General features: G+C 56.7%; 2 protein-coding genes across 3 annotated transcripts; one reads left to right on the plus strand and one right to left on the minus strand.

Annotated features, from left to right (window-relative positions):
- Nucleotides 1-2,796: 2,796 nt before the first annotated feature.
- Nucleotides 2,797-7,886, minus strand: RASL12 (RAS like family 12). 2 transcript variants are annotated; one of them, XM_072345437.1, is made up of 7 exons: nt 7,330-7,886; nt 6,803-7,024; nt 6,606-6,722; nt 5,857-5,913; nt 4,646-4,719; nt 4,387-4,577; nt 2,798-3,995 (listed from the first exon to the last, which is right to left on the minus strand). In XM_072345437.1, the coding sequence occupies exons 3-7, from the start codon at nt 6,712-6,714 to the stop codon at nt 3,629-3,631; spliced, it is 798 nt and encodes a 265-aa protein (XP_072201538.1). In that variant the 5' UTR covers nt 6,715-6,722; nt 6,803-7,024; nt 7,330-7,886; the 3' UTR covers nt 2,798-3,628. The 2 variants fall into 2 exon arrangements, with proteins under 2 accessions (XP_072201539.1, XP_072201538.1); XM_072345438.1 differs by lacking the exon at nt 6,803-7,024 and having other exon boundaries at nt 2,797-3,995; nt 7,330-7,348.
- A 437-nt stretch (nt 7,887-8,323) lies between these two features.
- KBTBD13 (kelch repeat and BTB domain containing 13) lies at nt 8,324-9,706 on the plus strand. Its single transcript, XM_072345950.1, has one exon. It carries the CDS (start codon nt 8,324-8,326, stop codon nt 9,704-9,706), a length of 1,383 nt encoding a protein of 460 aa, XP_072202051.1.
- Nucleotides 9,707-10,627: the final 921 nt, after the last annotated feature.

Consider the following 10,627-nt stretch of genomic DNA (forward strand, 5'->3'; position numbering starts at 1 on the left):
CTGGAAATAAGTCCTTCCCATCTCCAGGACATGGGCATCTTTTCATCACAATACGCCATGAGCAGCCAGGCTTAGCCATGGGCAAGGTTGCACCGTAGGCCTTTGCTCACAGCAGTATTGCAGCCTCGTTTGCACCAAGGAAGACACCTGACTGTCACGAGGGTGATGCACTCGAATTGCAGGTGGGTGTCCACACTTATATTCTGATTTCTTTGCAGACACGGACGCTTTCCTGCTGCAGAATGCTAAAATCAAGCAGTGTTTACAAGCCAGCCCAACGGATGGGGATTTATTGCTGTCGGACTGTAATTCAGCATCAGTTTTCCAGGACTGGTTTTGGCAAGGAAATTCTTTGAGGAATCACGGCACGCAGAGCTGTCTCTCTGTGGTGGAAGAGAACAGAGTGCAGACAAGTCCCTGTGATAGTGTGGGCTTCACGGGCTGGGACTGCTCCAATTCACTGCTCTCTCCTCTGGGCAGCAGCCAGGGCTACCTGGTGGCAAGCAAGAAAGGAGTCGCACTCGATAATGTGAGAGGTCTCAAGGCTCAGTGGCAAAGTGCTGCAGAGAGGAGTGTGTGCAAGGAGAAAGCAGGTCAGTGCTGCCCATGAGCACACGCATTGTGGGGAATGGGGGAGGGCAGTGAGCATCCTGGGCTCTTTCCAGCCCTGGATGCCCCAGTTGAGACCTGCTGAAATGCACCGGCCAAAGATGCTCCCCAGTTTCTGAGTATATGAAATGAGGTTGTGCATCAGAGCTTCATTGTGTTTGCTAGAAGAGATGTCATGAACAACCCTGGCAGCCATGGGGAAAGCTGTTTTTTGCCTGCAGTGAAAGACCTTCATAGCTTTCTGTTCTTTTCCTCCGCAACAGCACAGTACAGCTACTTACCTGCAGCCCTTACCAGCACAGACATGTATGACCACACCGATGCTATCCTTGTGCTGGGTATGGAGCCAGAAAAGCTGGAGGAGCTGCTGTGGTTCTTCCGCAGAGAAGACCGTAAGTCCTATCGATGTTTTGGGGTTGAGAGTTGACATAGAAATGTACAGCCCTTGGATGTGATCCCTCCTGCCTCATTGAGGTGCCTGAGAGATTTATTTGAGGGGGATTGTTTATCCCAGAAATACAAACCCTCAGCATTCAGCTCCAAAAGAAGTGGGACGTGCCTGATGCCAAGGCACGAGGCTTTGCTGTGATACGGTTTGGGGAGCTGTGACAGGCAGGAACCAATTCTGCAAACCTCCAGCCCAGTGAGGGAGGGTTGGCTGAGGTTATCCCCAAAAATGAGAGCTGGGGGCTCTGCTCTGGATGCTGAACACCTCTGCCCTCAGCCCGCAGCTGAGATGTAGCAGTCAGGGTGATGGGATTCTTGAGGAAACGTGGCTGGGCTCTGCAGGCCACCCTGCTCCGCGCACACCAACACTGCCTGTTTATGTTTTCCCCCAGCATCAGCATGGAATTACTCCATCCTGGCGCTTTCCCTTGTGATCACAGTTTTGGGTTTTGTCCTTCTGGCCATCAACATTTCGCGAAACAGGTAAGTCAGGAAAACTTGGGGGTCATTGGAGGTGTGGTGGTGCAGTAGGAACCTCAAACGGATGGACAGGTCATTGTAAAGCCTTGCACGGCTCCTTGATCTCCTCATGTGTCTCTCAGAACGAGCCACTTTACTTCTCTGTGAATCCTTAGTAAAGCATCTGTCAAAGCATTGGGCAGCCCAAGAGCTGTGTTAGGAGGAAAATGCTATTAAATGTGTGTATGTGAGGTGCTCTCCTGTAAGTACAGGAGCACTCAGGGACTCAAGCAGGACTTCCCAGCCATCTACATTCCCCTGTGCTGTCCCACTGCACAGCAGTCCTGCAGCTGAGGGATAACTCACTGCCTTCTAGGGTGAGAAAACTTACACCTGCGTCAGAGCTTTCATCTTGAAATAAGAGCAATAGAGATGCTGCAGGTCTGCCCTGCCATCCTCTCGTTTTAATGGTGGCTTGCTGGGTGTCACTGCCTTGCTTTAAGCGATGTGGTGCGCTGTGTGTTCTTCAAATGTAAACACTGTGGCTGCGTGTACTCAAACACTTGAGACCACTTACATGACACAGTGCAGCTGGCAGGGCTTCCTGTAAGCAGCTGAAGCATTCCCAGTGTTGAGCATGCAGAGAGATGGAGTGTGCAGTCCCCTTGGGTAGGCACACACCCCAAACGTGGGTCTGGCTCACTCCTTAGTTCCTTTCTATGCCTTCCCTGCAGGAAAAGGAAGATCCACATGTATAAAGAAGCAGCACAAGCTGCCCAGAATTCTGAGCTGGAAAGCAAGAAAGCCCTGCTAAAAGTGCCAGAATGCAGCCCAGGAAGCCAGCAGAAGCCAGAGCCGCTGCCACAGGATGAGAGATCAGGAGAGGTGCTGGTTCAGTGGAAGGATGGGACCGTCACCACTCTGTACAAAGAGACAGCAGAGGATGCCATGTAGCAGCTGGTGTCAAACCACCTTAGGGCAGATAGGAGCCCATCAGAATGTCTCAATTCACAGCAACCGAAGATTGAAAAGTTGAAAAATGCATTTTAACCTGGAGGAGAAAAAAAAGCAAAGAAAGCAGCAGAGCTGTGTGAGCATTAGTGGCTCTGGCCTCAGGAGCAAAGCTGTGCCTCCCCACTGCAGCCCTGTTTGGCTGATCTTTACCCCCCTCACTCAGCTGCCGCCTGCTGGGGTGGGAGGAGAGGAGGGGGCTCACAGCCAGCCAGGGTGTGTGCCCTCACCTCCAGACATGGAAACGTTGGCACCAAAGCGGGGAAGCATCTGTTCTTTTCAAAAGTTACCTTTATTAAAATATTCTCCAAAGTGCTCGGATCAAAACCCCGTATTGAATCTCTGTGTCTCACTCTAGTCGTATCTGTATGAATAAAGGTACAAATATGCACATGGATGTCTTACTCTGCGGATGGCTGCGGCAGTGGGGGAGAAGCAGAACGTTCACCCCAAGGAACACGAGACCCTGGCATGGGCAGAGCCCGCTGATGGCACACAGCACTCCGCAATAGGATCTGCTTCACAGCCCTCATGGGGCACATGTGGAGGCTGTGAAATAACTTAAGACGTTTGGAAAAGACAACAGGGTTTCTTTGAGGAAAAGCTTCTAAGAATGTATTCTGGTCGGTGATGCATCTCTGCTTGCAAAACCCTCCAAAAGGAGCATCGTCCTGTAAAAAGGTGGTTAGAAAACCAGTTGTGTTGGTGTGACTCGCTTCAGTGCACTGGGATCAGTTTTAGGGCACCTGCGGCCTGTAGTCAGCTGTGGTGTTACCCACATCTTCCTCATCTGGAGGAAAAGGATAAATCCTTCCTGGTTATTGCTTGGTGAGGGGAGCCATGAGACACAGCTGTGTCTGTGTTTGATGAAGGAGTGGTTCACGCTCCCCAGGCTCCCATCTGCCTGCTGGTGCGTGGTCCCATTCACACATGGATGCCCGAGCAGCCGTGCGCAGCGCGGCCCTCCAGCAATGCTTCTTGGCTCCAGGAGGAGCCCACGTCCACAGACACATCACGCAGGCAGGGCTGTGCAGGGGTCGGTGGGATGAGGTCCCCATTCCTGGTGCTACCAGCCCTTTGCAGAACGGGGGAGGGATGCACCTCAAAATATCTTGAAGCCTTTTAGCAAGGTGAGCGTGGGTGCTTTTCTCTTGCTCTGAGCCCGCGATGACTTGACAGTGACCAGCTTGGCCTGGGCCACCGATGGGATCTCCTTGAGGTTGACAGTAGACAGAGTGTTGATGGTGCAGCTGGCCAGGCCGTGCCGGGTGGCCATGGCCAGGCAGGGCTGCTCCTCGGCGATGAAGAGGGGCCGCAGGGCTGGGCTGTGCTCTGCCTCGCGCCGCAGCTCCCGCACGGCCTGGTGGAAGACGTGCTGCACCGCCGCGAAGTCCTGGCATGCCGACACCTCGTAGAACAGGCACCCAAACTTGGTGGCCAGGGACGTCCCTTCGGCTTTGGTCACCTGCCTGGGGAGAGCAGAAGGGGAAACGGCATGATCTCACTTGGTGCACTTGGCCCATTGGAAAGGGGTGAGGGGTCCTGTCCTCTTGTTTTGGCAAAGAGGGGACATGGGCTGTAGGCTTGGTGGGGTAGGTTGGGGATCTGAGAGCTCTTTTCTTAGTGATTCTGTGATTCTCTGCCAGGGAGGGGAAAGCCCTGGGCTGAATCCATGCTGGGAGCATTGGGGGGGTCTCAGCAGCACATTCAGTTTGAAGACCAGTGGGATGAAGCTCAGCCTGTCAAGGCCCCATAACTGCCTCAAGGTATCCCACCAAAAGCAGCAATGGGCTCCAAGCCAGCACAGCGCCCCATCAGCAGGGGGCCATTTCCCAGTGTGAAAAGAAGGGCGGTGGGTACCTGTACTGCTCCATGTCCAGCTTGTTGCCCAGCAGCAGCACAGGGCTCTGGCGCTGGCAGCCCCGTGCGTGCCGGGCGAGGACATCCAGGTAGCGGCTGCAGCCCTCGAAGCTCCTCCTGTCGTCAATGCTGTAGACAACGAGGAAGGCGTTGGCCCAGTGCAGGTAGCGCTCGCAGTTGATGGGGCCGTCCTGGGGGTGAGAGGAGCAGGTGAGCACCATACTGTGCCAATGGGGCACCGGCGCTGCCCGGCCCTCACCTGGTCAGCCGTGTCCATCACCTTCAGCAGCACGGGCTGCTGGTCCACCAGCTCCTCTGAGGTGTAGGTGTCCTCTGCAAGGCAAGGGAGGCTGTGAGGATGGGTTGTGTGTCCCCATTGCCAGGCAAAGCCCGGTTGGGGTGCCATGGAAATAGCTCAGCTTCTGGTTAAGAGTATCATCTGCTGGGGGACACACTGTGCTCCTTCCAACAGCGTTGACTGGGATGGATGCAGTGGGGATAGGCCTGGCTGGGAGCTGCTTTCTCCCACTGCATGCAGAAAGCAGGGTGGTATATTTGTTCTCCCCACCTCCTGTCACCATTTGGCAAGAAATCGAGCCCCCACCTGCTCTGAACCACCCTAACCACAGCCTCCCTAACCCAACAGGGTTCATCTCCTTGAGATTCATCCCCAGAATCGGCTGCATTTTTGTAAGTGGAGGCTGATTGCTCTCCAACCCCACCATGGGCTCCAGCATGGCCCTCACCCCCTGGCTCAGCCCTTATCTCAGTGCCACGACCCAGTGAGACATGGCCAGCCAAGGGCTCCTCCATGTGGGGATGCCTTCCCTTGGCTGCTCATGGTGGGTGCGTTTTGGGGAGGTTTTGCCATGGGAAGATAGCAGAGTGAAACCGAAGAGAGGATTTTTCCTTCTTTCCTACAAGCGATTTGGGGCTGGAGCCGCTTCCTGGACGGGCTCCATATCTCCCGAATGTCCCCGATAAATCATTTACAGCTCTTCACTGCAGACTGGAGACAAGCCCAGGAAAATAGTTATTAATTACTTAAACAGAGCGGAAAAGAAACTGCCCAGAGCCACTCCACGGCACCACACGGTCCCCAGGGACACCCACAGTGCAGCACCCCCCATCCCTGCCCTGCACCCCAAAGAGGGATGGGGGGGGGGCACAACTTAGAGGGGGTGACATCTGTCAGGGTGATGCGAGGAGTCACTGCTTCCTGTGGGACGTGCCTGTTCTCACCGCTGTTTTGGGTCGAATTCAGCCCTTCTGATGTTTCTCGTGTCTTTTGGGTTTGTTTGTTTATTCGGTGGGTTTTGTTTAATTGCTTTGCTTTTTGGTCTTGTTGTGTTGTTCCCCCCCTCCCTTTAGATGCCATACTCATGGGAAGTGTGGGAGATGGGAAGAGGAGCATATTGGGGACGTGCAGGGAAAGCTGGGGTACAATAACCGGGGGGAGAAGCACCTTACCCAGGTTGGGGTCATACTCGCTGATGAACCTCTTGGTGAGAAACTTCACAGTCAGCGCTGCAGGAGGATGGCATGGTCACCCCACTGAGCAGCGTGCTGTCACTGCTTCCCCCCCATCACCCCACACCCCACCCGCAGGCAGCAGTGGGGCCGTTCACCCCTCTCCCATCTGCCTTCTACCCCTTTTCCCAACCCAAAAGCACCTTTTCTTCCCCAAATCCTGTCCACTTGTCCTATGGCTTTTCCCAAGATTGCCTTTTAGAGAGCTATGTTGTTTTCTGTGCACTAAAAAGAAAGCCATTCTGAGTCAAACATCTACGATTTGATGATTTTTAGAGGCTTTCCCCTCCCCAATGGGACACAGAGATGGCCTTTGGGCACCCGCTTCTGGGGACCTGTGTGCTTCCCCGCAGGACTCACACAGAACCCAGCCCCAAACTGCGCAGGCGGAAACATTGCTGCTACCCAAAAGGTCCACAAATAGCCATTAGTATAAATATACATCCATGGGAATCTCATGCAAAACAAGCAAAAGCAGCCACAGCCGTGCACATGACTCAGGGGACTCTGGAATAATCGCAGGGAAACTTTTTCCTCTCCTTAACACACAAAACTCCATTGTCACAGGGATGCTGCCCGGCACCGGGGCAGGGATGCTGCGGTGGGGCCAATGCTGGAAGCAGGAGCAGTGCAGGCACCCGCGGCTCCCAAGAAGCCATACAGCAGCTGCAGCTCAGCGCTGCTCCCACCTGACTTTCCAGCCCCCCGGCACCCCAGGATGGCCACGTTGCACTCTGCCATGGGACTCTGCGGTGGCTTCTCGGTGCTGACCCGCGGTTTGCCAAACATCGAAGCCATCCTCGGTCCTGCGAGAGAGCAAAGCAACGATGGGGGATCCCATTTCCACCCCCAACCGCAGAAAGAGAGAAAGCAGCATCCCACCTACCGCTGGGATGTTGTTGGGCACGCGGAGGTCACGGCGGTGCCGGGGAGCAGCGGCCCCAATGCCGCTCCCAATGAATGAGGCAGGAGGAGGCGAGTGCTGCTCTCACCGCTCGGGTCGCAGCCAAACTCCTTGTAAGGCAAGCTGCCGCGCGGGGCCGGACTGGACACGCGTCCCCGGCCACCCTACAGCCGTCCCTTTGCCTGCACTGCCCCTGCAGCAGATCTGCAGAGGGACAACGGTTGGCATTGCCTTCTGCGATGATCCCGGTGTGCCTTGCTGGGAACCCCGAATGGGCACGGACCCCCCCCCCCCCAGCTGAGGACGGCGTGCTCAGTGCATCTCCTGCCGGCACAGTGCACTTCTATCTCTCCCTGTGCCTTCCTTGCTCCTTCAATACAAGATGCACTTCAGCACAGATAACGTCTGCTGCCGGCAGGGTTAGTGGGGAGAAAATAAACAAGCAAGCACAAAACCACCCTTTTCCCACCCAAAACGCATGGGGAGAGCAGAGCACGGGCAGTACTCACCGCTGCCGACCGCCCCGAGCCATCAGCACGATGGGATCCAAAGCCGGGGAGGAGGTGGGAGCTGGAGGCAGCGTTGTCATGGAGATGGCAGCCGCTGGGATGGGGCACCCAGATGGGGCTGGACGCGGCCCCCGCGGTCCGTGCGTGGCCCCAATCCGGGGTGCGGGCGGTATCAGCGCCCGGGAGAGTGTGGAGGATATTTTTAAACCCTCCCAAAATAGTCTGTGACTGTCCCGGCAAACTGTCCCAATGGGGACGGGATCAACCCCCGTGGGAAGGAAGGACGGCCATTTGGGGACTGAGTTTTGGGGGACGGCAACAGACCCCTGCCCTACAGCCCCCCTTTGGATACAGGTGGAGAGTGCTCCAAAGCTATCCAAAAGAAATCTTTCTTCTTTCCTGAAGCCATTACAGAGCTGGGCAAGCTCTCCTTACCAGCACAGGGTGCAGCAAAGCTTCGCCCTCCTCCTGCACAGGGACCTGTTGGGGAGCTGCCACCATCGGGGTCCCACTGCTGCACTGCATCAGCACCGTCCCTGCAGAGCACCCACCGTGTTACTGACTGTATAGCAGGGATGGATTCTACCCCTTTCCAATGGCTGAGCTGAAGGAACGGAGATTTGCTGACATCTGCGTTTGTTCCCCCCCCCGCAGCCATAAAACTAAGGGAAAAAATAGAGAAAAAATAACGCAGCCCTGCACTCTTCCCAAGAGGGAGGGTGTCCACGTGCAGCCCACCCTGCAATGCCCACGGCCTGTGGAAGGAAATGGGAAGGAGGATGCCCCAAGGTACCGACAGCCCCACAGCCACCAGGGAACCTCGCTGTGCTTTGGGACAGAGCCTGTGGAAGGGGCACGCTGCCCGCGGGGCCGGTCACGAGCCGGGCTATCTTTAGCTGAAGGGATTTAGGTTACAAGTGAGCGGCCGCCGGGACGCAGGGCAGACACCCGAGGGTGGGCACGGCAAGAAGGGGCTGCCCCAGAGCTGGGCAGGATGAGCCCGGAGGACGAAGGTGCTCGGGTAGGGCTCTCAGGAAGGGTGCGGATCCGCGTGGAGGAGCAGTGCTTCTCAGTGGAGAAGGCGTTGCTGGTGGAGAGCAGCGAGTATTTCCGTGCCCTGTTCCGCTCGGGCATGAGGGAGAGCACGCAGGAGGAGATTGTGCTGGGTGGGCTGAGCGCTGCCGGCTTCCTGGCCATGCTGCGCGTGCTGGCAGGAGAGCGGCCCGCGCTGGGCGGCGAGGAGACCTTCCAGGCGGTGGAGTGTGCGGCCTTCCTGCAGGTGAAGCCCTTGGCCAAGTACCTCATCCACTCCATTGACTCCGACAACTGCCTCCTGCTGTACGACGCCGCCGCCGTGTTCGGCCTCCTGGACCTCTTCCATTGCGCCGCGCTCTACATCCGTGACAGCTACGCCGAGCTGGAGGAGCACCTGGGCTGCCTGCCCGCCGACCTGCTGGGCTACGTGCAGGCCCTGCTGCCCAGCACCTTCGTGGCGGTGGGAGCCCACACGCCCACCTTCGAGTTCCTGGAGGACCTGTCCAGGACCATCTGCTACCTGGACGAGGAGAGCAACGCGTGGAGGACGCTCTCCTGCCTGCCGCTGAGCGCCAGCACGTTCCTAGCCGGCATGGCGACCATGGACAACAAGATTTACATTGTGGGTGGTGTCTACGGGGCCAGCAAGCAGGTGGTGGAGAGCAGCTTCTGCTACGACGCCGACACCGATGCCTGGAGTGAGTTCCCCAGCCCGCACCAGCTGCGCTACGATGTCCGGCTGGTGGGCCATGAGGGCTGCCTTTATGCTATTGGTGGGGAGTACGAGAAGATCTCGCTCAAGTCTGTGGAGAGGTACGACGTGGCATCCAACACTTGGACGTTTGTCTCTGATCTGCCGCAGCCGAGCTCAGCTGCACCCTGCGCCCAGGCCATGGGGCAGATCTTTGTCTGCTTGTGGAAGCCATTGGACACCACCATCATCTATGCGTATGAGAGCCGGCAGGACGCGTGGCTTCCCGTCACCGAGCTCAAGAGGCACCAGAGCTACGGGCACTGCATGGTGGCCCACCGTGATAACCTCTACGTCATGCGCAACGGCCCCGGAGACGACTTCTTGCGTTGCGTCATCGACTGCTTCAACCTGAGGTCACGGCAGTGGACAGCTCTGCCCGGGCAGTTCATGAACAGCAAAGGAGCTCTCTTCACTGCCACCATCAAGGGTGACACGGTGTACACTGTCAACAAGATGCTGACACAGCTCTACTCGGTGGAGGAGGAGGCCTGGAGGGTCAAGAAGGAGCGGGCGGGCTTCCCGCGCAGCGGCTCCCTGCAGACTTTCCTGCTGCGGCTGCCCCGGCGCAATCATGACATTGCCACGTAGCTGTGCCCAGCCCACCTCGGGGTGCTCTCCTTGCACGTGGCCTCAGCTCTGTGCACGGCTCCCCTGGGCTCCTCGCCTCTCCTCCTCTTGCCAAGGAGACTCCACGTTGGACCCAGAGGTGACACGGCACCCTGCCATAGGGGAAGGGGAGGCAGGAGCTGCTGTCACAGCAGCCTCGTGCAAAGTGCCACTGCGGGCGAGCCCACGGCACACAGGGCTTTGTGGCTTCTGCAGAGAATAGGCTCTGGAGAGATGCAGATGTATTTATTTGGACTGCACTCTGAAGGCGTGCAGCATAAAACCTGCTCTCTGCTCTGATGGTAATTTATATCCTGGAATTAAAAGGAAAGCTGTAGAAAGCCCCGTGTTTTTCATTACTCTTCTCTTGTGTTCTTTTCTGCTCCTGAATGAAAATATCTCCCTAATGGAGGACCCACATCAAGACCCGTTCCTGCCTGCTGAGTGTTTTCAGCTGCAGCAGTGCTCAGAGCTGCTCATGCAGTTCCCAGGCAGTCCCGAGCTCCCCAGGGAGGCACCGCCTGGGATGAGGGGACAAAGGGACACAGGAGGGGGTGGAGGGCAGAGACCACGGGGAGTTTCTCTCCAAAAACCCGCACAGGAGAGAGCTGTGGTCCAGAGTGAGCAGGTGCCTCTCGGGGAACCATCCATCATGCCCATGAGTGCAATAGCCAGCCACCATCTCCTCTAAGCTTGCCTGCCAGCTCCCAACAGACCCAAATGCTCTCATTTGAGCCAGAGGGTATTTTTAGGACATGGCAAAGTTGCAAAAATAAAAGGAGAGAGCATCAGAAGGGCTGCACTCAGACTGTGCAGATGCCAGGCTGCCAGGTCTCCTTGGTCAACGGAGCTCTGCAGCCAGATGAGCTGCCCTGCTGGGACTCATGATGCTGAAGGTTGTCC

The sequence above is a fragment of the Excalfactoria chinensis genome, chromosome 10, assembly GCF_039878825.1.
Source record: "Excalfactoria chinensis isolate bCotChi1 chromosome 10, bCotChi1.hap2, whole genome shotgun sequence".
In the NCBI taxonomy this organism is placed as follows: Eukaryota; Metazoa; Chordata; class Aves; order Galliformes; family Phasianidae; genus Excalfactoria; species Excalfactoria chinensis.